The sequence below is a fragment of the Nyctereutes procyonoides genome, unplaced genomic scaffold (genome assembly GCF_905146905.1).
Source record: "Nyctereutes procyonoides isolate TBG_1078 unplaced genomic scaffold, NYPRO_anot_genome, whole genome shotgun sequence".
In the NCBI taxonomy this organism is placed as follows: domain Eukaryota; kingdom Metazoa; phylum Chordata; class Mammalia; order Carnivora; family Canidae; genus Nyctereutes; species Nyctereutes procyonoides.
In genome coordinates this window covers 5,644,107-5,671,934 of record NW_026575052.1, presented here as the reverse complement: position 1 = coordinate 5,671,934, position 27,828 = coordinate 5,644,107, and the positions used below count along the sequence as shown (strand labels likewise).

The window sequence follows — 27,828 nt, the reverse complement described above, 5'->3', positions numbered from 1 at the left end:
GGGTGCCTGGGGGGCTCAGTGGTTGAGCATCTGCTTTTGGTTCAGGGCGTGATCCTGGGGTCCGGGATCGAGTCCTGCATCAGGCTCCCCACGGGGAGCCTGCTTCTCCCTCTGCCTGTGTCTCTGCCTCTCTCTCAGTGTCTCTCATGAATAAATAAATAAAATCTTAAAAAGAGGAAAAAAAGATCATGCTCTAGCCCAGGGGGGGACATGGCGAGTATCCGGGAAGGGTGCTTCTTACCACGAGGACAGACGGCCAGAGCCGATGAAGGTGGGGGGGCGGGCTTGAGAACCCCATTCTCTGCTCTTCTCCAGAAACACCCACCCCGGGGTCCCTCAAAGACACAGCAGGCTGCGCTCACAACATATGGCTGGAGGGCCGCTGGGCCAGGGGGCGGGCAGGGCTGGGGGGGAGGGGCAAGGAGGAGGAGGAGGAGGAGGAAGGGTGTATTTAGGGAAAAAAAGAAAAACCCACACAAAACCCACAGAATTCCAGCCGATTATTCTGGCTGCAGATGTACATTAATGCAGGAGGAGTGGGGGACGGAGCTTCGGGCTGGGGACAGAGAAACAGCTCGAAGTCCCTTTTAACAAGCCCTTGTCTGGCTTGATCTTGTCACTCTAAAGAGGGCCATTGAGAGGTATTCATGCGTCGGCCCTGGAGGGACAAAAGGACCCAGTATATATACTGACTGCTCAGTTGCCTGCGGGCCTTGGGGCTTTTGTCTAACTCTCCCTTAATAAACTTTTGGGAAGAGTTCATCAATCCACTTCAATAGCTGATGTTCTCATTTTCAGGGAGAGAAGAAAAGTAGCAGAAGGCTGGCGTGGTTTTTTTTTTTTTTTTTTTTTTTTTTTTTTTTTTTAAGGAGGCATTCTCAATAAGAAGGTGAATGGAGGAGAGAAACAGAGAAAGCCTGGAGACACCCCACTTTAAAGGCAAAAAGAACACATCGCAACTGCAGCCACAAATCCTAAATGGGAGCCCAGACAAAACCGCTATTCATCGGGGGGCCCCCCCGGAGCCGGCCTCCGGCCGCCGAGGGTCTCTGGGCCCGCGCCGAGCCGGGTCCCCTTGGCAGAGGTGCGGAAGGCTCAGTTCACAGCTGTAGGGAGCCGCGGAGAAGGAATTTCTTAGAAGTAAAGTGTGTCTTAGGAGCGGCCGCAGGAGCCCGCCCTCCAGCTTCTGTTTTAGATCTGGGGTCACCTGGTTGCATTCCCATTGCGTGGTTTTTTTTTATATAAAGTGGACTTTTTTTTTTTAATTGAGGGCAGGGTGGGTGCGGTTTTTTCCTTCTGCCTCTGAGGCCACGGGGACCTCCACCCTCAGGTGTAAGGGCAGAGGGGGGGTGGCGGCTGGCATCCTTGGCCTCTCCTGGAAGCCGACCTGCCCCCAGCTTTGCTTGGGGTTGTAAGAAAGTACCCGCATGGTCCTCACCAAAGGAGTGAGCTCTAGACATGCCCCCCGCAACCCATGCTGCTTGAACTGGGCGGGGGGGGGGGGAGCGGACAAGGAAGGCAGGGTATAGGGTATCTGCTCACATTCCTACAGTGCCGGACACCTCTCGGGCTCTGGTTCCCTACATGTGATGTCCCTTCTCAGCCCAAGCCCATGTCCTGACACACGTTTTACTCATCTTCCTTTTTTTAAATTTAATTTTATTTATTTATTCATGAGAGACACGGGGGGGGGGCAGAGACACAGGCAGAGGGAGAAGCAGGCTCCACGCAGGGAGCCCGACGCAGGACTCGATCCCGGGTCTCCAGGATCAGGCCCTGGGCCGAAGGCGACGCTAAACCGCTGAGCCACCCGGCTGCCCTTTACTCCTCTTCCTTGGGGGAGACTGAGCCTCAGAGAAATGAACCCTGACCCAGAGTCCCAAAGCGGGAAGCTGAGGTCCAGACCCGAATCTTAGCAACTCCAAATGTCAGAGTTCCCAACCGAGCTGCCTCTCACATCGGAAGGTATTATTAATAGTAATCGCTGAAAATATTACCAACGCCGCCAACAGGAACCGCTAGCAGTGGCCGTGGCTCTTAAGAATGTGCCAGGCATCGGTACCGGTGCTTTACACACATTATTTTCCCAGCTGCCCAGAGAGGCGGGTCCTATTAAAGATCCCCATGTTACGGGACGGGGAGACTGAGGCACAGGGGATACGGGACCAGCCCACGTCAGACGGGCGGGCGGGAAAGGGCAGATTCCACCTGGAGGCTGACTCTGGAAGCCTGCCTCCACCCCCACGCTGTTCCACCTCCGATGAAAGGCAGATGCCGGAGGAAGGAAGTAGATGAATGAAGGAATCGGGACTTCTGCCCCGGCCAAGCCTCAGAGGTGGGTCTCCCAGGGCCTGGTTCAGCTTTGCAGTGCATGCTCCCAGACACACACACACACACACACACACACACACACACACCCTCTGCAAGAATCCCCAGTGGCTCTAGTTCAATGTTTTACAGGCCTAATGAGTGTTGACAAGTTTAATGAGTTTGTTTTAAAGAGGGGAGGGGGAACCTGGTCAATTTGAGATTTCCGAGTCAAATGAATTAGTGGAGACCGCCAGACTTCAGCTGACAGGTCTGGAAACCCTCCCGCCGACAGCAGCCTTGGGCCAGGGACCCTGGCTCCCCTCAATGGGAGCCGGGCCCCACGCCAGACACTGGGGGGCTCCGGGGGCCTCTGGGCGGCCCTCGGGTGCCTGGGTCCCAGCCGAAGCCCATCTCTCATCCTGCAGCCCCCTTCCCTGCCAGCCCACCCCTGCCGGGGCCCCCCCCTTCTGCTGGACTCTCCTCCCCCACTGGGTCCCCAATGAGAAATTTGATTCAAACCCAGTTTGGCACTTGTTTGCATATTGATTGCGTGGTAATTAAGTGGCTTCATCTGCGGAGGGGACGCGCCACCTGCATTTCTAAGCTTCCCAGGCCTGGGCTGGGACCGGCCGCAGCCCTTGTTTCTGACCGTGGAAACTGGAATCCAGGGAGACCAGCTTCTGGCCGCAGGAAGGGAGTAGGTCGTCTTTGTTTAAAAGAGTATTTATTTTTTTGCCGAGAGATGAACTGGAAAGGAGCTTGCAGAAACCCGAGCAGCTCCGGAGGAAATAACAGAGTCAAAATTAAATAATAAAAATTCTGCCAAAAATAAAGGGAGACACATAGGCACTTCTGGCCTAGGAGCTGCTGTCACCGGGGGGCGCGGTAGGGATGTTCAAAGCAAGATGAGCCCTCCCCCTTGACCGGCCCCTCCTGAGCCACCCAGGAGGGGTGACCTGAGTCCTGGACCCAGAGCAGGAGAGGCCCAGCTTAAACTCCTTCCGCCTCTTTCTCTGGTCCTGATCTTGGGAACTCTGGGCCCAAGAGTCGCCTGCTCTATAAAATGGGATTAGCAAGACCTGGTATTGGCGGGACTCCGGGGCTTACGTGGGGGGGGGGATGTGCCCCTCACACGGCGCATCATCCACGGTCCCGAGGGGGCTTCCCAGAGCTGCAGCCCCAGCTGACCGGGAGCGTGATCTCTTCATCTCTAGTTATTGCAGCTTTGCAAGCAGCCCACCCAACGCCGTCTGGTAGCCGGGGAACAGAGCAACCCATTTCTCCCTTGCCGCTCCCCCGGATGAAGTGGGTGAGCAAAGACTCGGGATGGAAAAGCCACCGCATCCCTGTGCAATGTTGGTTTTCCTTGTTTTGTTTTGTTGTCTGCGTTCAGCACAGAGTTGGAGGCGACCCATCTGGGGCTGGGTCACAGTGTCTGGGTGCAATTCCAGCCAGTCCCCCTTCCTGCTCCATTCTCTCTCTCTCTCTCTCTCTCTCTCTCTCTCTCTCTCTACTATTTGTGGGCTATTTCTCCCCGGGAGGGGGCACCGCCTCCCTCTGTTTCCCCCTCCCTCTGGTCCAGCGCAGTGCACTTTTGTGAGAAGTGTTGTCTCCAGGGAGAGTTTCTTTGCAGACTCTGTCTTCCCTTTCCAGCTGGGAGCACGGAGCTGGCGTGGGCCGGGGGGTCACTCCGAGTCAAGCGGCCAGACCCTGTGAACCGCCTCTCTGGACGGGGCTGTCGTGCTTCTACGGGCTACTTCTTCACTTCCTAGATCTCACCATTGTTCAGGGCTGCAGCCAGCTGCAGTGTTAATCTTTGACGTATTTGCAATCCCAAGAAAGAAAGGACCGGGAGCAACAGGGCTGGGCTGGGGGCCCCGGGGAAGAGGCAGAGGCTGAGACACCAGAACGAGGAGGGGGACGCGCATGTGACCAGCAGGGTCTGTCCGTCCGTCCGCCAGGCTCACCCTGGCATTTTAAACCTTTTGTTGTCACTTAAACCTTTCCTGGGGAGCAGGGGAAAGAGGCTGGACTCGGAAGGCAGCCCCCGCCCTGGTTTCCCTTCCTGGCTCAGCCACTTACTGGCTGGTGACTTCTGGCGAACTCGACTTGACTCCCCTGGGCCTCAGTGGTTTCATATCTGCAAAGCGGGGGCAGATGCCTTTAGAGCGCAGGCAAGCACGCTGACCCGCACCGGTGCATGGCCCACCGGAGGCAGCCCCACGAGCACACATACTCCTGACTCTCCAGTGACAGCCCCGGGGGCCATCCACCCCACGGCACCAAAGGACGCACACCCCTGAGCATGTTCACACCCAGCCGTCACACTTCACGTCACAGGAACATACCCACATGCACCAACAAGTGACAACAAAGCCCCCCACCCAATCTAACCAGGACCCACTCTCTTGCTTCCTGACTTCCAATCTATGGTCCATCAGCAGCCACGCGTACCCAGTACAGGGGCAACGACAAAATACACGCAAGAACACTCCCTCAACAGAGCCCCAAGGTCTACCTTCCAACACACTCCCAAGGCAGGCCAACTGGGATTCCTCAGCTCATAATCCCCACCGCAAGTCATGCAAGAAAACACACCAGCAAGCCCTCCTGCTGAATCTTTGGTTAATGACAAGCCCTTTGCTCCAGACGTAGGGAGGCCACTTCCCAGGAACACGAGACCCTGTGAATCTGAGCAGGGCATCCCAGAGTCAGAGGCCTGCCAAAGAGCTGCTGTGTCCTGGCAGGAAGAGTTTGCGGTGCCTGGATTCAGTGCCTGGTTGTGCTACTTGACGGTGTGACTCTGGGGGGACTGAGCAAACCTCTCTGAATTCTGCTTTCATCTGCAAAATTGGGACACTAGATCCCTGTGGGGCAGGGCTGGGGTGGGGGTGGAGAGTCTGGTGCCAGGAAGTGGATAGAGCACCTGGCATGGCTCCTGGACCCGTAGCAGGAGGTGGGCAGGTTGAGAACACAGGCTTCCAATGAGACATACCCGCCCTTCTATGCTCAGAGGGCCTAGGCACTTCCTTGTGCCTCAGTTTCTGTATCTGTAAATCCAGCCCTTGGGAGGAGTTCATGGATTCGTGAAAATGCTTAACCCAATGCTTGGCACTCAGTCAGCTGTCACGGGGCTATGCTCCTGAGTAGTAGATGTTGGTGAATGGCTGCCACTGCCCTACCACCCAGATCTCAGCTCATATATCATCTCCTTGGGGCGGGGCTCCCTGATAACCCATCACTTCCCCAGGGGGCAACTTTCTATGGTGACTCTGGGTTACAAATCCTTGTATTCCCTGATCCCTGAACCTGCTCACTGTCTCCCTGCCCACCCCCACCCCCCCGGGGAATCAGCTCCACGAGCCCAGGGCCTTGTGCATTTCCAGGCTGCACTTCTGGCCCCTAGAACAGTGCCTGCCACACAGTAGGTGCTCAGGACATTGTTGCTATGAGAATAAAATGGTAGGCCTAGCCCCGCCTTCCTGGGGTACTAGGGAGGGAGGGGAGGAAGAATGATGGTGGAGGCTGCAGCTGGAAGGGGCCTCTTCTCCTCCCATCCCTGCTCGAAGGGTCACACACCCACCTTGGGAATGTGATTCCCAGCTGTTGGCCCAGCCTTTCTCCACTTCGGGGCCTGGGATTCTCTGTCTGCCTCCCGCCAAGGGGCCCGTGAGCCTTGATGGGTTTACCTGGGTGTTAATCCCCCAACAATCCCCCTGGCCTGACCAGACAGCCAGCCTCTATTCTTGTCCTGGGTCTAATTAAGTGCCTGAAATGCCACTTCCCCTTTGGAGGTGAGGCAGGTAAAGCCCAGCCTGCTGCTTTGAAGCAGAGGAGGCCGGAAGCCCAGGCAGGTGCACAAGGGGAAGGAGGAGGGGCCGTGGGGGGGAGTGGGGGGAGCGGGAGCTTCTGCTGCCCCTCCTCAAAGAGGCCAAACACCTGCAAATCTCCTACTTCGAGATGCTTAACCTTTTGGGGGCCCTGAGCCCTAGAGACCCAAGAAAGTTAAGGATTCCCCCCACGGAGGGAAATGCACGTGTACCTACACATAGCTGCAACCGGGATTTAACTCTGGGGTCTCACCGCTACCCCGGAAGCCTCTATAGTCCCAGTGGCAGTCGCTACGATGCCACTTTAATTTTAACTGTCCACGCCTATACCTAGATGCACGGCGGGATGCATAGCTACAGATACAGATCTAGATACATGAAGCCAGACCAACTCTACAAGCTCATCTCTGGGGAAGGAGAAAGAGTCTCCTTTTTTTTTTAATCTGCTTTTTTTTATAATTTGAAATTTTACAAGTACAAATGGCTTCTATGAGAAAATGCGCCTATTTTAGAGCCCCTGATAAAACAATCTGCATTTGACTTGTTTTATTTATTTATTTTGGTAAAGATTTTATGTATTTACTTGTGAGAGAGTGAGCAAGGAGAAGGAGGGAGAAGCAGACTCCCGCCCCGCGGCCCCATCCCAGGACCCGAGCTAGAGGCTTAACTGACCGAGCCACCCAGGTACCTGTGACTTGGGAAATTCTGATCTTAGAAACCTCTACGGGTCCTCTGTTCCATACAGACCGCTTTTAGGCCCTTCATCTCCTTTTGATCACGCATTCCCTAGGTGCCAGCCACCTTTCCTGTGTTTCAACTCCTGTGCTCTTCTTGTGGTTTGTATCTGCAGTGGATGGGTGAAAACACACACCAAGGCTCAGAGAGGTGAGCAGTGTGCCCAGGGGACCCGCAGCGGGGACCCTACACCGGGTCCTGCTGATTGTGAGTCCGGTGCTGTTTGTGTTGCCCACGGCTGCCTTTGGATGTAGGGTCTGGGGCCCAGAGCCCAGATGAAAGGGAGTGTCTGCGAGGCTGTGCCCATGGTGTGGGCAGGAGTCTGGCACAGCAGGACAGGCAGGGGTCTTGCCCTGACAGCCCCCCTGATCCTGCCCTTGCCGGTCAGACCTTCAGCAGGGGTAGGAGACAATAATAAAAGGCGAGGGACCCAGAGACTTGGGAAGAATGGTCCCTTCATGGTGCCTGCTTTAACACTCTGGAGACCCACTCCCTGTTCTGACTATTCCCACTTTTTGTGCGACGAGGAGCAAGTTTCTTCCTCTCTCTGGGCCTCAGTTTCTCCATCTGTAAAACAGGGTGTTGCAGTGGACCAGTGACTCTCAACTGGGGTGGCTATCAGAAGGACCAGGACCGCTCACCCAAAAAGCCGCTCCCTTCCCATGTCCCACATCAAGAAAGTGCCCACGTGTGCATGCTTTGCAGAAGCACCAGGATGACTCTGGGGCACACCCTTCGGCCACCCTGGCTCATGGATCTTTCCATCTATGGAAGGATCTGCGTTGAATCCTCCTTCCAGGACCATGCCAGGATGGCACTGCAATGCAGCTGCACCACCAGTACCCCCTGGTGAAGCACAGAGAGGGTAACTGCCCCCCCACCTCGGTTACACAGCAAGCTGGGTAAGGACTCGAAAGGTAGACCCCAGTGTCTGGAGACCAGCCATGCCTGTTCTCCCAAAGAGACCTCCTAGCCAGGAGAGAAAGTTCCCTAATGAAGGGAATAGAGGAGGAGGGGAATCATTTGTCACCAGATAAGCAATATCAGCTTATCTCTGAAGACCAATAACCACAGCCCGGGGCTCTGATTCCAGGCGTAAACAGAGCTTCTCTTGCCCTCCCCCTCCTCCAGAGGAGCCTCCGCTGGACTAGTCCCTGCTCCTCCCTGGGACAAAGCCCTGCCTCACCAGAGTTCCCTCCATCAACGGGGAACACGCTGGGTTTTGACTTCCTCCCCTTCCAGAGAGGATCAGAGCCCCAAGGATCCTCTCCTGCTATATCAGCCCAGAAGCTCCTGCTCGGAAACCCAAGGCTCCGTGGAACTCACTTTGAAAACCACTAGACGGGTCGGGCCTTGCCACTGTTCAAAGGGACAAGGTCCAGAGAAGTTCAGTGGCTCGTTCAGGGGTACGCAGCAGTTAGCACCAAAGCCCGGTCTCTCCGTGGGGACCATCCACACGGGGTCTGAAGCTCACCCCTTGCCCCATCCAGCCCTTCCTTTCCCTCTGGCCTTGATCTTTCCTTGCTTGCTCCCAGGACTCTCCCCAGAAGATGGCCAAGTCTGTGACATCCGTCAAGTCTCAAGATCCCAGCAGGTGCTCCTGGTGCTGGGAGTATGGGTGGTAGCAGCGGGTGTTGGCTAGAGCCACAGTCCCCCCCCAGCCCATCCCCACCCGTCCGGGGTGTGGATCTAGGGTTCCTGAAGGATGGGGGTGGGGGGGGCAGAGGGCACATGAAGAGCAGCTGGACTTGTGCCCTTCAGGCCTCTGAGGGCAAAGGTCTCAGGGTCTTAGAGAAGCTACTAAGAGAAAATCTCCTTCTCCCTACTTCCTTGAGTGAATGTCTCTGAGCCTCAGTTTCCCCCCTCTGTGAAATGGAACTTAAAAAAGAAAAAAAGAGCATGCCTCACGGGAAGTACAAAGGGTGACAGAGCCCAGGGATGGATAAAAGTGCCAGATTTCCCATGCCCTCACCCCGCGCCTTCTGAGCTCCTGGAAGCTAGACTTCAACTAGCTTATTGTGCTCTTCTTCTTCTTTTTAAATTTTTATTTATTTGAAAGTCAGTGGGTGAGCTCCAGGGAGCATAAGCATGGGGAGCGGCAGGCAGAGGGAGAGGGCGAAGCTGAGCAAGGAGCCTGATGCAGGTGTCCATCCCAGGACCCTGGGATCCTGACCTGAGCTGAAGGAAGACCTTTAACCTACTGAGCCACCCAGGCGCCCCTTATTTTGCTCTTCTATAGGTGCAACTGTCAGCAAACCAGAGTTACTCCCCACCCCCTTGGGCTCACTCATACCACACTCTCTGGACCTCAGCTTTTCCATCTGTAAAATGACCAGATGAGCTCTAAGGCCTCACCCATCAGGAGCTCGGCCTGGAGTCTGCTAATGCCAAGGTGACTCCAAGTGTCCTAGGAGCTGGCCACAGGCTCAGCACCCCATGACATCTGGTCAGGGGGTCTTGGAACAGTGCCCCCTTCCAGCTCCTCCCTCTCCTCCAACCTCTCCCAAACATCCTCCGCCCTCCCCTTCCCCTGTACCTCTCTCCTGCTCCCCTCACAACACTAACTCCTAGTTGCCCTCCCCACAGCCTCCATCCATCCAGGACCTTCTCTGGGCACTGTCCATCACTGAAGTCCCTTCCTTAGCTCCCCGACCGTGCTTGGAACAAGTCCTAACTTCTTAACTCAGCCTGGAGGAGCCCACCACCTGGGCCCCAGGAATAGGACCCCCCAGGGCCGCAGCCTGCAGGAAGCAGGGCTTGAGCGACAACTGTGGGATGAATGCATGAAGAGCCAAGGTGCCTCCAAAGCACTTCCAAGTCTTTCTAGTTAGTGCCTAGATCAAACCCTATTTCAAGGGAATGGGGGAATGGAGGAATGGGGCGGGGTGTGCAGCTACATTTGGGGAGAGGATGTGACTGGGGGACTGCATCTCATACCCTGTCCTGCCTCCTCTACACCTGGAGGAAGTCTCTGTCACCTCCTGCAGTCGCCAGATAAGGCTCACCCTGACCGTCCCCACCCTGCCCAGCAAGCCAGGGGGGACAGAGCTCCCCAGGGGAGGAATGACCCTCCACACATCCAACCGTGGCTGCTGGGTCCCAAGAACTGGCTCTGTTTGTTTCTGCCTTCTTCCCCTGGCCTTCTGTTGAATGAGGTGCCACCCCGCAAGGCCCACTCCTTTCTCTTGGATCCGAGGGATGCCATTCACAGGCGCCTGGCTCAGCACCTGCCTCCAGCCCAGCCCAGCCCAGCCCAGCCCAAATGTGGTGATTACTTATAGATTTATAGCCCTTATTATTTCTCAAGTCACAGGGGAGCGGCCTTGGCGGAGAGGACAAGGTGGAAGGGACCAGAGAGTACTGTTTACCCAGCCTCCTAATTTCCCCTCCAGTTTATGTAATCACATCACCGCTCGCTCTTCCCAAGGCACTTTGTGGGGCGGGAGCCACTTTGCGGGGCGGGAGCATCCGGGCACCTGTTTCATAGCCGGAGGCACTTTACTGAAAGTCGCCCAGATCTTTCAGGCTATGCAGGGGGCTTGTCTTTCTCCTTCATCCTCCTCCTCCCCGCAGCAGCCCCAACTCAGGCACCTCTTCCAGAGCATCACAGGGCAGTGGCCTCTGCCCACTAGACGTCTCTGCTCGGGGACCCACCTGCTCCCCAGGTTCACAGAGGAGGAAGGGGCCGCCTGGGAGCCAGAGCCTGGTGCCCAGGCCACCACCAGGTGCCCAGCGACCCAGACCCCGCACATGCCCCCACTCCACCCCAAGAAGGCCACCGACCCCCTCTCGGCCCGCACCCCAAGCCCTCTGCCGCCAGCTTCCCTCGCCCTGCAGCCCGGGTTTTGTTGTGGGGTTTTGTGGGTTTTGTTGTGGGGTTTTGTGCGTCCTGTTTTGTTCTGTCTCCCCACCCCTTCCAGAACAGGGCGCCCCTCCACGCCCCTCCCCCTGCCACTCCCCACCCCCCTCCCCTCCCTCTCCTCCCCCTGCCTGTCACCTCCCCTCCCTCCCCATCCCCTCCTCTCCATCCCCTCCACCCCCCTCCTCCTCCTCCTCATCCCCTCCCCTCCCCATCCCCACCCCTCCCCTCCCCCCCAGAGCCCCCAGCGTGCCCGCTCTTGACTTCATCCACTAAGTCAATAGCCCGGGCGCGGGCGGCCCGCTCCCCCCGCCCCCCCCCTGCGCCCCGCGCCGCCCCCGGTTTTCTTCTCGGGATAATGGGGGCTCTTTGTGGCCTAATCAGCCTCCTGAGGGGCCGGGAGGCCGGGAGCGCTTCCCCCGCGGCCGTCGGTGAAAATGAAAGCGGGATTAGGCCGGGCCTCGGCCCACACCATAGTAAAGCGCCACCAGGCATTCGCCCCTTCAAAGCCCCTTTCGGGGGTTTGGTTACTTTATTTCTAAAGTTGTTTGTATTTCTAAAGTGGCCATTGAGGCGCGAGCCGGGACTGCGCCCAGGGAGGGGGGGTGCAGCCCGGGGAGGGGAAACTCCCGGAGACTCCCTCCCCGCCTCCTCCGACCCACTGACCAGTTTCCAAGGAAGCCTTCCCGGCCCCTGTTTCCTCCTGCCCCAGGAGGTGGCCGCAGGGCTGTCACCCCACTGATCAGATGGGGAAACTGAGGCCCGGGCCCTGGGCGCCACCGAGGTGCAGCTCCGGGGCAGAAGACTGCGCTCCCTGCATTGCACGCCTACCTACCACGCAGCCCGGAGGAGAAAAGGTGTTTTTGTTTGTTTGTTTTTAGCAGGAGGAGGCGAACGTGCAAAGGCAGCTCTGAGCGCACCAGCACGGGCCACAGGTCAAGGTGTCACCTGTACCCGCCGTTGTCGAGCGGGGAGTCCTACCCTGAGCACCATTCGACTCCCCAGGGAGGAAAGTTCACCCTCCCCCTATTTATGAAAGGAAGTTCCAGAGCCTCTTTGCGTAGGGTTCACTCCCAGCACCTCCAATAAATCTCAGAAATGCGAGCGCGATAATTCAGAATCTTCCCCCATTACCAACGATGGGAGAGGGCGGGCGCGTGCAGGCAGCCAGAGGGACCACGACAGAGGAAGGGGTCTAGACCCGGCCACAGGGGGCAAAAAGCAGTAGATGAAAGCAGAGGGGCATCTCCTAGCTGCGCCCTTTCTCGCACACACATACATTGGAATTTCTTTTTTCCTACCGGACTTTTGATTCTCCGAGGAGTGCATCTGAGCTCAGAAGTCCAGGTAAGGAGAAAGAAATGGCAAGGATGAGGAGCTCGGGGGTGGAGGGGGTGGACACGGGGTGGACAGGGGGTGGACAGGGGGTGGGAGAGGTTCATGCAAAATCAGGCTGGAAAGTTCCAGGTTCCTCCTCCTGCCGCTGGACCAGCAGTGGGAGTTGGTTCTGTGGTTATGAGTGCTGGAGATAGAAGCTCTTTTGCAGGCTTCCACTGGGAATGTGAGAATCCTAGAAGATTCCCTAGCGCTCCCCCTGACCTCTACCAACCCCAAAGTTGTTGCTCTGGAGACGACCTCTGATTCTGATTCTTGAGCAACCCAGATAAATCCGGTGCGGACTGTAGGACAAGTTTCCAGGGAACCCAAGGGCTTGATCCCAGACACACAGTCTCCACGCAAAAGTGTACACAACGCATCACCCAAACACAGGACACCCCACAAAGCTTCCCTGAATGTTGCCTTGTTTCCACCTTCCCCAGTCGCCTGGAAACCCACAACTGTAATTCAAACCAGGAGTGGCCCCTCTCCACCTGTTACTCCATAGAGGCTGGCGACCTGGGGAGGGACCTGCGGAAAGGCAGCCACCCCCTCAACTGGGGCTCTGCTGGCTCTGGGCCGCACGGAAAAGACCCCAGAAAAGTTCAGGGTGGAGTCTTCCAAGCTACTTCTTGGGCCTACGCCCCACCCCTTTTTCTGTCCGGTCCTAGGGTCTGTTTGATCTTGTGCAGCGGCAGACAAAGAGCAGCGTGAAGGGGAGAGGCTCGGGAGTCCAGAGGCCACTCCATCCTCTTCCTCTCAACTCGAACCCAGGGCGCTTTCAAGCCCTGTCGGGTGCCTGTGACTCAGGATGCAGGGCGGGGGGCCGCCTGCCAAATCCAGCTCCGCCCCCCCCAATGTATCCTGCCGCTGCGCGCACCCGCAGACCCTCACAAACACACCGAGGCAGCACTCACAAACACCGGGACACACCGGCAGCCCGGCAAGAGGGCAGCTAAACACTCACAGAAACACAGAAACACATGCACTGAGGCAGGTCTGTTCATCGGAGGCTTGTTTATTTTCTGTCTCAACCACCCGGCTCAAAACCCTCTGAGGGCAGGGACCTTCTTGATGTCTCAGGTACTCCTGGGCACTTAACACAAGGCCTGGCACATAGTAGGTGCTCAACAAAATCCTACAGACTGAAGAAATTCACCCTCGGAAACAATTTTTTTTTTTTGCTTTATTCCTTTTTTTTTTTTTTTTTTGGTGGGACAGACGAAAGGCCAGCACAGCAGTTGTGCTTATTTCATCCTCAAAAAGGACCCTTCCAACAAATGAATGGGGGTGGGGGTGCTCTGCTGCCTCTGTTTTGGAAAGAGTGGAAGCAGCAAGGGCCAGATAGGGGGCAGACTTTCGGCCTCAAAGTGCATGCCCCCCCATTCCCTCTCCTCATCCTGAGCTCTTGGGGTCCTGCTCCCAGAATGAGCTGCTCCCAGGAGAATAGGAAAGTCACCAGGAAACTCGCATATGTGAGGTTCCTAATGGGGTGTGGCCTCTAGAGGCCCAGAGACCCTTTTATACTGTCGGCAAAATTCTGGCTGTATGAATTTGTGTGATTGGCCAGTTTCTCCGGTTTTATCCAGTTCTCCAAGGGGTTTAAGGTCTCCCCCAAAGGACAAGAATCATTGATTCAGTCCAGGTCCCTGGCTTTCGTGGGAGAAAAACGGAGACCCAGAGTTGGGGGTGGGATGGACACTAGAATCCTTCCTTCCCAGGCCCACCACACGGCACTGCCCCTCCCCATTCCCCCTGCCTAGCGCAGCTGGCTTCAGATGGAGACAGGGCATGCCTCAGGAGGAGGGAACGTGACCTCCGCCGCCGGAACCTGTGGGTGTGAAGTGGGCCCAGAGCAGCGCCAAACCCTCGCCTCTCCAGCCTTGTACCCTCACCTTTACTCACCCTCCATTCTGCAGCGTGGGAAGCCAGGGAATGGGGACGCTGGCCTGCGCCCCATCCCCTCCCAAAGCTGCGAACTTGGAGGGGTTGCTGCCAAAACCCGGAAGGCAGTGGCCTGCTCTCCAGCACTGAAACCCCCACAGGCCTGTTTATTTAGCGGCGCTCCAAATAAGGGGTCCCCGCCGCCCCCTCCACCCTCCGATCCCAGGCCCGACCGGGCTGGGCCCTCGGGCCGGCCCCTTCCCAGCGCCCGGGGTCGGAGCGCGGAGCCCAGGCCCCCGCCTCGGGGTCGGCCTCCCTCCCGCTCCGCCGGCCCGACTCGCTCGCCTCTAATTAAGCGGCGGGATCGCAGCGAGCCGCCGGGCCGCGCTGTAATATGATGAACTGCCTTTGTGCCAGTGTCACCGAAAGCGCTTCTGATAAGGGGAAGCCGCGGAGGATCAAAAGGACGACAGCGGCTCGCCCGCCTCCCGCCGCCCGGCTCTGCGCGCTCGCCCTCTCCGCCCGCGCTCTCCCGCGGGCTGTCTCCGGGTCCCGCCGCTTCTCCTCATCGGCCTGTCCCAGGCCAGCCTGTCGGTGACTCTGCGTCCCTTTGTCTTTCTTCCTGCTGCTCGGCGCCTCCCTGGGCCCCTCCGCATTTCTCAGCGTCCTCACACGCTCTGGGCAGGTTCTCCTGGCCCGTGCTCCTCTCTCTCACTCTCCAGTTTTCTAGCGGACGGTGTTGTCTCCCCCCCACCCCGCCCCGTTGCTGTCCTCCTCCTTGTTGACTCTCTCTCATGCCACCCCTGTGGTCCTGCGGCCCCTTCCCGGTGTGGCCACCCCTCGGTCTCCGGCTGGGCTCAGGCCCAGCGCACAGCCAGGGCCCCAGCCACCAAATCTTGGACCGTTGGCTGACCCGCGGGCTCAGGGCAACCAGATGGATCCTTCCTCAGCAGCGAGCTTGCTGGAAACCCACCCTCACTCTGCTGCCCCACACAGGGCAAGCACGGGTGCCCCAGGCGCCCTGGAATGCCCTGGGGCCGGGGGCTTCCTGGGGGCTTCCTCGCAGCACGACTTGGGGCTCACACCGCTTCCCCTCATCCCTACCGAAGCTGCAGCCGGGAAGCCTTTCTTCTCCCCGGGGGCTGAAGCTCCAAGTGCAGCCGACCCCCCTCCGGCATCCCCTTCCCTACACCCCTTCCTTTGGCCCCCACCTCCCCTTTGCCCTCGACCCTTTCTCTTCCTCCTCCACGCCCCTCCCCTTCGAGGGCTCCCGGTCCCCTCTGTGCTCTCTGCGGACTCCTTCCCTGCCTGGCCTCTGCCTACCCTGCTTCCCCGCTCCCTTCCCCCCACCCAGCCCCCACCCCCACCCCACTTTGTTTGAAGTTTTGGAGAGATCTATCTACTAATGGCGAAGTTTCCCCCTTAGGTCACCGTTCTGCCTTGATTCGATTTGGGAAGGCAAGTTCCCTCCCTCCCCCTGCCCGACCCCAGCCGGGGCCAATCGCTCCAGAGCAGGTCAGAAAGCGCTGACCCCACTTCCACCTTTTCCTCTTTCAGCCAGAGTTGGGGGGAGGGGGGGAAAAAGAAGGAAGGCGTAGGACAGCCAAAACCGAGGGGGACAGCCCAACCTTCCAATCCCCTCTTATCCCCATCCCCAACTGGGTTTCCTAATTACCTCATTAGTCTGGGGTGGGGAGAGGGAGAAGAGCTATTTTTCTGGAATTCCTGGAATGTGCCCCCCCCCATCTTAGTCATGGCCTTCAAGGACCAGAGCCCCTGGAGCATCTCCCCCTTGGGGTTTCTCTTCTGTGCTCCCCCTCACCGGGCACTTCGGAGTCTCCTCTGTGGTGTGAGCCCTGTCTGGCTTTAGGTGAGCCGCCAGGGGCCAGAGCCGGGGCTCCTGCACGCTTCCTATTTCTATAGGTGCCCATTAGGAAGGAAGCCCTCATCAACTTTGCGGGATGATGGCAACGGGGAACTCCGAAGAGAGGCAACCTGGCAGGAAATCTCCTTTGCTCAGCCCTCTCTCCCTATAGAAAAATATATATGTTTTTATATAATATTCCGTATATAAAATGTAGTGCGTGACAACTATCATTTTCTTTAAAAAAAAAAAAAAGCCCAAATAATCACCTTACTGCTTTAAGGCTACTGTTATATGTGCTTTTAAATCCTTCCATGTAAATTCCACTGAAAAATTTGGAAAGCTGTGAAAGGGGAGGGGGCGGTGGGGGTGGGGGGAGGTTAATCCGGGTTTAACGGAGCGATGCCGTCTTAGGACCAGGGTTAGCCTGATTGCCTTATCTCTTCCCAACATTTGAGACGCCCATATTTCACCCAGCCAAATAGCTCGGAGAACAGCGCAGATGGCTGCCGTGGTCGCGCCTCAGGAAAATGTGTTATTAATATCTAAATAACTTCCCAATACTGTCTGGTAAATCTCCCCTCCACCATTCCAAATGATGAATTCGTTTGAAGTCTTCCCCCAGCCTCATCTTTTCAACGCCCCTCTCTCTCCTCTCTCTCTCTCCCTTCTCTCTTCTTCTTAGCCAGGCTTATTTCAAACTGGTAAATATCTAATTCCTTTCACGGCTGTGCCGCGCACACGAGTCTTTTAGGTACAAACGCCTCGAAACAGCCGGTGTGTGGCGGTGCGTGCCCGGAGGTGAACATAAAACCCGCATGCCTTCGCGGCGGGGAGGGGGGACCCCCACCCCGTTTGGAAACGCGTCCTGGAGGCCGGAGCCGCGCGGCAAGCGCGCGATCTGGGGAGCCGAGCCCTTCCCCTGCACGCCCTGGGCACCCTGTCCCGGTCTCCCGTGGAGTCCCAAAGGCACCCCCCACCCCTCCCCGCCTGCTCCGAGGACGCGCAGCTCTTGGGCGGCTCCTGGGCCCCCCTACCGCACCCCCAGCCCTCCAAAGGCTTCCCTCGCTCTCCGGGGCGGATAATTAGCCTCCGCTCGCCTGTTCTCCCTTGTTTCGAGTTTGTTTGCTAAATGTCTTCTATTAGATTATGTTCGTTCATTCCCCCTCCAACCTTATCTCCTTCTGTCTCTACTCTCCTTGCCCGTCACACTCGATTTAGGCACGAGTTTATCTGGCAAACAGTTTGCCGACTTTGTTTATTTACCGCGGGTTCCGGGGCTGCGAGCGAGCGAGCGAGCGAGCGCCAGTGTTTGCCTTTGTAATACTTATCTCATTGTTGTTCTCTCCCTCCTTCCCCTCTCTCTTCTTCGGTTGGGGGGGCACGGAGGGAAGAAAGGGGGAGCCTTGTCGGCCCAGTGTGGGCTCGCCCCCATCCCCCCACCACCCGGGCCCGGCGGGGCCCTCGCCCCCTCCCTCTCTCTCCCCCTCTGGTCTCCCTGCACATCCACCACTGAGCGCAGCCTAAAGCCGGGGAATTGCCTGACACCCTCCCATCTTCCTCCGAGCCCCCATTATGCGAAGCTGATCCTACTCTGAACAGCCTCAAATCCCGCCTGGACTCTGTTTGATTAGATTGCCAACCCGGGGTAATCCTTTGATTTGGTGGAGTGTCAATTACCTTTCTCTAAACACACATTTACAGAGGAGGGAACTTGTTGGTTTAAATCAATGCAGATTGTTTCTTGATAAATGGACTATCTTCGTCCCCTCCCTCGCTCCCTCTTCCCAGGCCCCTCTCTCGCTGCGCCTCCTCCCCTTCCCTCTGCCGCTCTCGCCTATCCGGTAAACAATGCCCCTTCCAGGTGTGAAGCCGGGGGAAAAAAAAAAAACGGTGTGGGCTGAGGGGAGAGCCGGTGCCCCCCTTCCCCTATTCATGCGCTCCCCCGGAGCCTAATTAAATTTGGCAGGTCCTTGTACACACAATCAAAACAGCTTCCTCCAGTGTAGCAAACCACCGAAAACCGCATTAGCAGCTAGCGGCGCTGCCAAATTAAATTGTTTCCCACCTCCTTTTACAAGTGTCTAAAACCGGACACTTCGGGCTCTCCCCTCCTTTCCGAGCCTTCTCCGTCTTCTCTCACTCCACACCTGTAAGTTTGCGGCTTTAAAGACAAATTCAGGAAAAATGCGAAGAAACACACACACACACACAGACACCCCACCTTCGGCCCCCATCTCAGAGGATCTTTCATACCAGGGAAGTCCGCAAATTCTCAGACAGACTTGGACAACGGGGCACTTTTTCCACCCCCCATAGAGGAAATGCACGCTCTTCCTCTTCTTTTAAATCTTGCGGGGGGGGGGGGGGGACCCTCCCTATTTCATGTTAATTGTGACCTCACTTAGGTGTTGTACCCTAGAGACCCAGGTGGAACCCCGACGTGGTCCGTTTCAGCGTAAGTTTGCATATTGTCAGATGCAGGAGGCTTTGGTGTCCTTATTGTTGATTGCTGTTGTTATCGCCTTTTTTTTTTTTGCTTATTTTTTTTACACTCCCGCAGCTCCCACAGAGGAATGGTTTGACTTTTTGCAACCCCCTATCAAATCTCCCACCAGAGACTCCCTGAGCTCCAGCTAGGAAAATCTTTCTCTCTCCTATCCCTCCTCAAATCCTTTCCCGGTTGAGTCTCTGGCCTGTCTCTCCCTAGATCCTCGGAGAAGGGGTGAGGAGAAGAGAGTCCAAGTGGATGAGGCCAAGGAACTGTCCATTTCTCTCTCCAGGTGAGCAGAGCACGGCTGGAGCCCCTATCCGCCGTGGTCTGAAATTCTCACAACCAACAATCCTAATAACTCAGTCTTAACAAGGATAAGAGAAAAAAAAATATGAACAGCCTCATGAATATCAGCCCAAGGGGAGCAGGAGTGAGCTGTTCAGAGATGAAAGTGCACAGAAATAAAAGCTCAATTTAATCTGCTTTAAAACCCTTCAACTTAACGTTTGTGCTTCAAACTCTGAGAGTGAGGACTGATTGGGGATAAATAGTTTCTTACCATGCCTGGGAGCTATAACACCCTTCTGCAACACAGTTTCCTATTCAGCAGCCCCAGTTTTCATTACCAGCTCTAATAAGTCTTAACATTATTAAATGCCAAGCGGACGATAGGGAAAAACGGACTCAGGGAGGGATCTCTCTTTAGCGCTTAAAGAGGAGAGCTCTTAAACCCCTTCTTCGAAGGCTCCCCGCCATGAGAGGGGCAACCCCCGGGAGAAAGCATTTGTGGAGAGCAAGAAACCAAAACAAAGTTTGTGGGTGTGCACCCCCCTCCCCGCCCCGTCCCCCGCTCTGCCCTTGGAGGCATCTCTGCCTCGCCCCACCTGGCCGACTTGGGTGGAGGTTAGGAGGTCTTTTCACCTTTAACTTGGCCATGAAACTGATGGCTGGGGCCCAGGGAGAGAGAGGAGAGGTTCCAGCTGGGTGGTTCACTGGGATGCCCGCCTCCTGGCCCTGGGATTCAGGGGGCTGACACGATTTGTCCCCAGAGGGACAGGCAACCCTCTCTCATCCCCACTGTCCTGCCCGTTCACACACACGTACGGTCCCCCTGCACACCCACACAGGACCCCACTCGCACAGAATGCGACCCACGGCAGAGTGATCCCAAGGCCCTTGGGCAAACAGCCACCCGGAGAGTCACATGCGCTTACACAGCCATCCAGCTCACAGTCCCAGGGCCGGACGTGCCCACTGTCACCCCCAAACTGCTAGGCTCTGTGGATCCCAGACCCACAGATTCCATTTCGTCTCTGCAGCTCTTCTCCAGACTCTGCTCCTGTGCTCTCTGCCTCCCCATCTGGAACCGCCAGGCTCCTCACAAACCCTTGGAGATTTGGAGCTTCCTGGTTCTGCTGCAGGGAAATCCTCTCTGCAGCGAAGTGGCCCGTGAGCCGGTTTCGCAAGCCCTGACCAACGCCAGAAGCACCCGAACTCCCTGGGGCCCAAGGGATCCCCAAAATGCACTATCTAGCCTCTTCCTCGTTTCTCCTTCTTTCTCAGAAGACGCACACACACCCCACCCTAAAGTCTCTCCAAATAAAACCAAACCTCCTCCTGCCTCTCCCCGAGACTTCTCAGAAACCCTGTCTGCTGTGTGGTATTTCACCGGCAAAGATCATTTCAAGTTCGAAGTGCCCCACCAAGTCCAACCAAGTCCCTTTCTGAAACGAACTGAAGTAAGGAGTGCCCCCCGCACCCCCCGCACGCACACACAGGGGTCCCAGGGCTGCACCAGCGCTTCCCCCGGCAGACCCGAGGCTCGGCGACAGCCCCGGCACAGCGGGGTGCCAGGCACCGCTCGCTCCCTTTCTTCCCTCTCCCTTTTGTCCCCGGCGGGACCGGGCTCCACTCGGGGCCCTGAATGTCAATAGCCCGCCCCTTCCCCAGCTCTAGGCCGCTCTCAAAGGGGCTGCCCCTGCCCCTCCTCCCACCTTCCCCCTCCACCCTCCACCGGGCCTGTGGGGGCTGGGCCTCCCCGGGTGTTGTCTTTGGAAGCGGGCTTTGTCTGTGAAGTTCATCTTCAAGGTTGGGAGAGACTACAGACAACTGCAGAGGGACCCGGGCTTGGAGTTCACGGGAGGCCAGGAGTGGGGTATCTCGAGAAACCTCTGGAAAGAAATTCAAGCAAAATGTGCTAACAAGTTTCCAGGTCTCGGGCACTCCCTCACTTTTTCCAAAGCTACCGCCGCCGTGCAGGTTTGCGTGACCGCTGTCCGTCCTGTCCTGTCTGCCTGCTGCCTCCCCGCAGGCCAGCCCGTTTGTGGGCTCGCTTCTTTTTCCCAGCCCCTCTTTGTGACCCTGGGCCTTCAATTTCTATTTTTCTTCCCCCCCCCCACTAACTTAGGACACATTCGCCAAGTCTCAAAAAGAACTACTAGGGGAGGGGGTAATGAGGAAGACTCCCTTCTCCCGAAACTTCCCCCGTCAATAAACAAAAGCAGGTTTCCCTTTCTGGGGCCGCGGCGGGCGTGCAGGCGCATGAAAGATAAACGCCTTCCCTAGCAGACCAGGAGAGAAACGGGGCGCAAGGCTCGGCCTCCAGCAGCCTGGCAGCCGCTAGAAGTGGGCCGAGTGTGGGTACAGTCGGAATCTTTCTCCCCGCCCGAGATCCTCCCATCCCGGGCCTCTGGGAACTTGGCCTCAACTGCTGGCCCCGCCAGAGGCAAGTGCCTGACTGGTGCGCCCCACTGCACCCACTCGGTACCGTCTCCGCTCGAGCCCTGGCAACCCGGGGCTGAGGGTGAGGCGGCGGCCCACGCGGCCTTTGCTAATTTTTATTGATTGCAGCGGTCAGTCAACTGTCAGGCAGGGTTTCAAGGGACCGTTTAGAGAGCGTCTGCGGGTCTGGTTAACAAATTCATTTAGGGAGCCGCGGGCCGGCTCCTCCTTCCTCGCCCCCCCCCCCGCCCCCTTGTCCAAGTGTCCTATAAATAATAGATCCACACCGGGACCAGCCAAGACTCCAGCCCCGCAGGACACACGCCCCTGACGGCTCAGCCAGGCCCTGTGTGAAAGGCTTGTGCACTCAGCGGCGCGCAGTGCACCAACCTGCAACCGGCTCCCCCGGGACATGGAGGCTGTCTGCGCCCCGGCTCGGCAAGCTCTGCCCCGGTTCCGGGGTGCATGGAGGAGGTGCTCTATCGCAAACCCGGAGGGGCTCCTGGCTGCCCCCCAGGGGCAGTGGGGGGAGCACTACGAGTCCCCCCACCCCCTGCAAAAGTGCCACCGCCAGCCTTGGACGGCGGAAGCGAACCACCAGCCCGCGCGCTCCCGCGGGGATGCATAGCTCGGCAGTGGCGCCCTCCCCCGCCACCGGAGGTTCCCTACCTTTGTCGCCCAGGATGCCATCGATGCTGTGCTTGGCTTTCTTCTCGCCGTCCTCCTCCTTCTTGTCCGCTTCGTCCTCCTCCTCTTTCTTCCCGAACTTGATTCTGAGCACGCGGCTAATCGAACTCACTAAACCTCAGAAATTCAAAGGCAAAAGAGCAAGTATAAGTTGTTGGGGCAGCGGAGCCCGGCCGGCCACCTGGGCCCGGGGGAGAGAGCCATGCAGTCCCTCCCCCCAGCACACTGACACCCCCCCTGCCCCATTTAAGCATTTACATCCAGGTACAGTCCTCACTAGGGAGGCCGACTCACCTGGGGCACTCTGACAGCGGCATTCCTATACTCCTCCATGCACACACTTGTGCCTTACAACGTCACCTCCCCTAGATGCACCCACACCCACACCTTTCCAGAGGCCCTCCAGCCCCTGTGGTTGTCCCCTCTACACCCAGGTGTGCCTCCCCGCCCCGCACGCCAGGAGGCCCATGCACGCGTGCACGTCCACCCCAGGCCGCTTTCTGTCTCATAGGCCTCCACATTTGGGACCCACTGCTGGCTGGTGCCACTAACAGAAAAAATAATGACTTGGGGAAAGGGATCCAGGGAGGCCCTGGAGATCAACCCTCCTAGGACGTACCCATCTCTCTAGGGCCACTTTTCTGAGACTGCACCAAGGGAGCCCCGGTTATCACTCAGCCTTATCAGATAACTTTTTGCTCCTTCTGTCCCTCCTCTGTCCTCTCCACTCTTTCTCCTCTTTCTTAACTTTCTCTCTTCTCTTTCCTTCTTCCCTCCCTCCATCTTCCTTTCGGTTTTGATTCCCTCCTTTGCCCTAACTCTCCCGACACTCCTGCTCCCTTTCCTCCTGACTTTCCTTGGAGCTCCCCATTCTTCACCGCCTCCGGTCCCCTCGGGCCTCCAGCCCCCACCCCCCCACCCCGCACAGCCCCAAGCCCCAGCCAGACTCTGCTGCATTGGCCGGCTCAGCTGCCTTCTCACCTGAGGGCACGGTGCTGCGGTCACAGTGTCCGTCCTTCAGCAGCCTGTCTCGGATCTCCCAGCTGAACATGCCTGGGTTTTCCCTCTTGTATTCCTCGATCTTTTTCTCTACATCCGGAGTCGCCACCTGCTTCAGAGGTGGAGGTGGGAGAGCAGGAGTGGAAAGATGGGGTAGGGGGAGGGAGACACTTTTAATATCAAACTCCCAAGAGCCCCGGGCCAGGCTGGTGGCTCTGGTTCCCATGTCCCCCACCCCCACCCCCACCCCCTTCGAGATTGGCTTTACTCTTTCATAAAACCTGGCCTGGGTTACTCTTTGATTAACCTGGTTAATTCCTGGCTCCCAGGAAGGCAGCTGGGTGCATAGGGTAGTGACAGGTAATAAGATAGGACCTAGTTAGGACTCTTGGGACTCCCCCTCACTATTTCAGGCAAGACAGAGAAGACTTTCCCTGGTCTGGGATGATGCTGGGGGCTCAGAACAGATGTAGCAACAGCCCAGGGATGACTCATTGGCTTCAGAGTCCTGGACAACCTGGAAACTCAGCTACTCTAGCCCCTAGAAATCTAAATAATTAGGAGAACATCTATGGGTGAGGACACTCTCCTCCTGTACTTTCCACAGGGAGCATATAGACACCCCAGTGGTACTGGATGACACAGGGTAGTAAGAGGGGCCACAGCCAGGATCCCCCAACCCAGAGAAGGCTGACTTCGAGCTCTGCAGCAAAGACACTCACTCTGGGCTTGCTGCCGCCAATGGCCCCAGGCCGGATGGACCCCGTCTCCTGGTAGCGGCAGAGAATCTTGGAGACACAGCCGTGGGAGACACGTAGCTGGCGGGAGATGACACAGGGCCGGATGCCGTGGTGGGCCATCTCTACTATCTTGTGGCGGATGTGGTTAGGGAGGGGTCGCCCGTTGATGAAGACCCCACCGAGCTGATTGACCCGGCCTTGGCCAAGTGGCGTGGACACTGGAGAAGGGAGGGGAGGAAGGAGAGAGGCACAGGGTGAGGATGGGGAGGAGACACAGAGCACACCCCTTGACTCCAGTTGTGTTTGAGCCCCAAGACTCCCAACAGGGGGTCTTGGAATTCCCCACATTTGGAGCTGCGGCAGCTCAGAGGTCAGGAGAAACACCGTCGTAAAGCTGAGAGGGGGTCCTGGAAGGATGGAGAGAGGAGTCAGGTTGGCTGCCACAGCCACTCAGACGCTCTGTGCCCCCATTTCTGTCACCCTATGGGGAAGGAAGACACACCTGGGAGGGATCTGGTGCTTCTGAGAACAGGAGGGAGAGGGCAAGAGGCTGATGGAGTCTTGGAGTCTGTGGGACCAGCGGCTCTGTCCCCCAGGATATAGTTTGGGCCACAGGTCTGCTAGCCTCTTAGAGAGTCCAATGGGGGGCGAGATGTGGCCCCTCTGGTCAGTTCCATACCCTAAGTGGTCCAGACTGATCCATTTTGCAGGGGGCCAGAAAAGGCTGGTCAATTCCCAGTATTCACAGCCCTGGCCTGGGCAGCAGAACTGTCCTGCTTATAATTGAACAACCCAGGCACTGGAGACAAGATGCTGTTGGTCGCTGCCTCTGGAGTCACCTGGCTGCCCCTTGAGGGACCTCCCTTGCTTCCAGCCCCCCTCCAAGTTCTAATTTCGTTTTGGGGCAATTCTGGGAGGTGCTCCAGGGTCGGGGAGCTTCCATAGCAAATACCTATTTGGCTTCAGAAATCCACGATCTGTCCCCGCAGGCTCTGTGACGGTGGCACACAGATGGGTCACCGTCTCCCAGGGTGGGCGACTTTGGGAACCAGGGAGACAGGCACCCCTGCCGCAAGCTGGGGAGGGGAGAGCTCCCGAGAAGCCTTAATGCAAAGTCTACACAATTTCCTCACAGAAGGTTGGGGGGGACACCCGGTACACTAATCCGGCCTCCATCCCCCCAATTTGGGGACCAGGCGGCCGCGGAGATGTGCCAGATTAGAACGATTTCACAGCCGCCCGAGTGGAGGGAGCTGCCGGGATAATTGGAAGGGAGGAGGCGAGAAGGGGCTCGCCGGCCGAGCTGTTCCTACCGCCTCCTCCCTCGCGCTCCGGGTCCCCCCCACCTCTCTTTGTAAAAGTAGGTGTCTGAAGCCACCCTCGGATTTAATCAGAAATCGTGCGTCGCCAAGTCAGAGTCACTCGGTCTCCGTGGCGGGATATGCCATTAGCGCTGGAGAGCTCTCGAGCGCCCAACTTTATATTCAAGAGCCTCTTTAGCGACCGGCGCTCGGCTCTCCTCAGTATTCTCCGTCATGTTGGGCAAATATTGTTCTAATCCTCTGCGCGTCCTCGGCTGCCTGTTTTACTTGCATTCGCTACAGGAGAGTGCTACGGCAAATCCCCGGGCTTGTGCGCTCTCCCGCCTGCGTGGCTGCTCGTGCGCACTTGATCACGGAGCCACTCTCCTCGCCTCCGTCTAATTCAGGGACCCGCGTCGCCTGGCTGCCAGAGGCACCCCTCCCTCCCCAGGCCGCAGGCCGCCTGCCCATCCATCCCCTCCCCGCCTTCTCTCCCCTTCCTCACGCACAGGGGGCTCATACAATTCCAAGAAGAGTGATTTAAAAAAAAAAAAAAAAGGAAAGTGGCACCCATCTCCCACTATATCTTTAGGACACCCTGGGCTAACCTACGCCCAGAGCCCAGAAAGCCCGTGATCCCTCGGTTGACAGGTTGAAGGCCTTCCATTAGTTTAAAAACAAAACAAAACAAAAATGCAGGAGAGGGTCTGGGCAGGGCGCTCCCACCCTTTCCCCCAGCCCGGGGACCCGGTCCGCGGCCAGTCCTCCCGGCTCGGAGCCCGGTGCTGGATATTTACGGAGGACCCGTTAACAGAATTAACACTCTCCCCTTGTCTGCCCGCTGCCCGTCCCGGGCTTCTCTCCGGGGAGAGTTCCAGAGTTCCCAGGCCCAAGTGAAAAGTTTTTTTTTTTTTTGGGGGGGGGGACGTGGGGTGGGAGGGAGAAAATCGTTGCTATTTATTTATCTCGAATCAGTTTGTTTCCAAACCAAAAGGCAGGAGTTTCTGACTGGTGCGTTGGAAGAAAGGGGCAGCCTTCCTAGTTCAGACGGACGAACTACCACACATGGCCGGGATTTCGAAATAAAAGGGATCGGAGGACCCTACCGGGAGCGGAAAAAGGAGCAGTGCAAGAACGAGAGCTGGGGGAGGCGGAGAGCTGGGAAAGCCACCTGGGGGAAAGTGCCTGAAAATAGTGGAACGAGCTGAAATTGGCTCCGACTTGAAATTTCCGAGGGGCCGAGGTGCGCGGGGAGGAGGGGAGGCTCGGCCCGAGCCCTGGGGAGCCCGGGGGAGCCCTGGGGAGCCCTCGGGGAGCCCGGGGGAGCCCGGGGTGGCCCGTCCCGGGGAGCCGCGCAGAAGCGGGGCAAGAGTGGGTCCCGGAAAGTTCCAGCGCCCGGATGGGACCCAGAAGAGAAGGGACCCTGGGTCCCCGGCGCGGCCCCGCTGCGGGGACCCGGGGCTCCCGACGGAGGTGCGGGGGCGCGGGGGCGCAGGGGGCGCGGCCCGCCGGGCGCTCTTACCTTCCAGGGGGAACCCCGTGCGGGGGTAGTTCTGCCCCGGAGCCGGCCGCATCATCCTCGGGACCGTGCCGGGAAGGGCCGCCATGCTCGCGCACGCCGGGGACGGATCCAGAGGCGGCCAGAATCGCTCCCGTGCGCTCCCTTCCACCCCCGCCGCTCTCTCCTCCTCGCCTGCTTCTTCCACTTCTTTTTTTAACCTCTCCCCCCCCTCCTCCCCGGCACACGCGCGCCCTACCCCCGCCCCCCCACCCCCGGCGGCCGCCGGGCGCGTCCAGAAGCTGGGGAGGGGGGCGAGGTGGGGGCGGAGGTTGGGGTGGGTGGGTGGGTGGGTGGGGAGGGAAGGTGGTGACAAGGAAGTTCAAGCAAACAAACGCGGCCACCCCAAGTCCGCCCCTGCGCGCTCCGCGGGGCCAGAAGTTGTGCGGGCGGACGCGCCGGGCGCCACCGGGAGGCACCGGGAGGCGAGGCCGGGAGGGGAGGCCGGGCAGCAGCGGGAGGCACCGGGAGGGGAGGCTGGGCGCCACCGGCAGGCACCGGGAGGGGAGGCCGGGCAGCAGCGGGAGGCACCGGGACCGGAGGCCGGGAGACACCGGGAGGCACCGGGAGGGGGAGGTCGGGAGGCACCGGGAGGGGAGGTCGGGAGGCACCGGGAGGTACCGGGATGGGAGGCCGGGAGGCACCGGGAGGCACCGGGAGGGGAGGCCGGGAGGCACCGGGAGGGGAGGTCGGGAGGCACCGGGAGGCAACCGGGATGGGAGGCCGGGAGGGAGGCACCGGGAGGGGAGGCCGGGAGGCACCGGGAGGCACCGGGAGGGGAGGTCGGGAGGCACCGGGAGGCACCGGGATGGGAGGCCGGGAGGCACCGGGATGGGAGGCCGGGAGGCACCGGGAGGCACCGGGAGGGGAGGCCGGGCGGCCGAGCGGGGCTGGGGGTGGGGGTCGCGGCCGGAGCAGGGCCCCCCGCTCGGGCTGCCAGCCGCGCGCTCCGGGCCAAAGTTTCTGCGCCGAGAGGCCGCCGCCTGGCTCCTCTCCCGTATTTATTTATATATTTCTTCTCGCGCCCGCTGCTCGCGCTCCCTCCCCTCACCCCTCCCCACGCCTCCCTGCGGGCCGCGCTCGCGCCTCCCCGCGCACCGGCCTGCGCCCCCCGCCCGCCCCCCGCGAGGCTTGGGGAGGGAGGGAGGAGGTGGCTGTCCAGGTTCGGGGCTTGCGGGCAGGCGACAGGGGGGTCCCGGGGTCGGGAGGAGAAGAGGGGAAGCGAGGGGGCGAGTGATCCGCTGGGTAAGTTGTGCAAAAGTGCTCGACTGGAGTCCGGGGAGGTGGGGGGGGGGAGGCGGCCCACGAGATCTGATAGGTTCCGACTTTTCTTTTATTCATGAGGAGGGAAGAGGGCCAGGGCGGAAGGAGCCGGGGACCAATACCCGAGAAGAAATCGCCAACGAATATTTTGTTCTCTCTCTCTCTCTCTTTTCTAACCCCCCAGCCCCCTGCTCGACCTCGTTTTT

At 58.4% G+C, this 27,828-nt stretch overlaps 1 protein-coding gene across 2 annotated transcripts in view; it reads right to left on the bottom strand.

The window, feature by feature from the left end:
• PAX7 (paired box 7) overlaps window positions 1-26,408 on the bottom strand; it is a 97,209-nt gene extending 70,801 nt beyond the window's left edge. The window contains exons 1-4 of one of the 2 annotated variants that reach the window (XM_055331437.1): window positions 26,324-26,408; window positions 23,483-23,718; window positions 22,743-22,872; window positions 21,744-21,878 (exon numbers count right to left, since the gene is read on the bottom strand). In XM_055331437.1, the coding sequence (XP_055187412.1) occupies window positions 21,744-21,878; window positions 22,743-22,872; window positions 23,483-23,718; window positions 26,324-26,408 (586 nt within the window). The remainder of the gene's footprint in view (window positions 1-21,743; window positions 21,879-22,742; window positions 22,873-23,482; window positions 23,719-26,323) is intronic. The other variant, XM_055331436.1, reaches the window with a different exon arrangement.
• Between the last annotated feature and the right edge of the window lie 1,420 nt (window positions 26,409-27,828).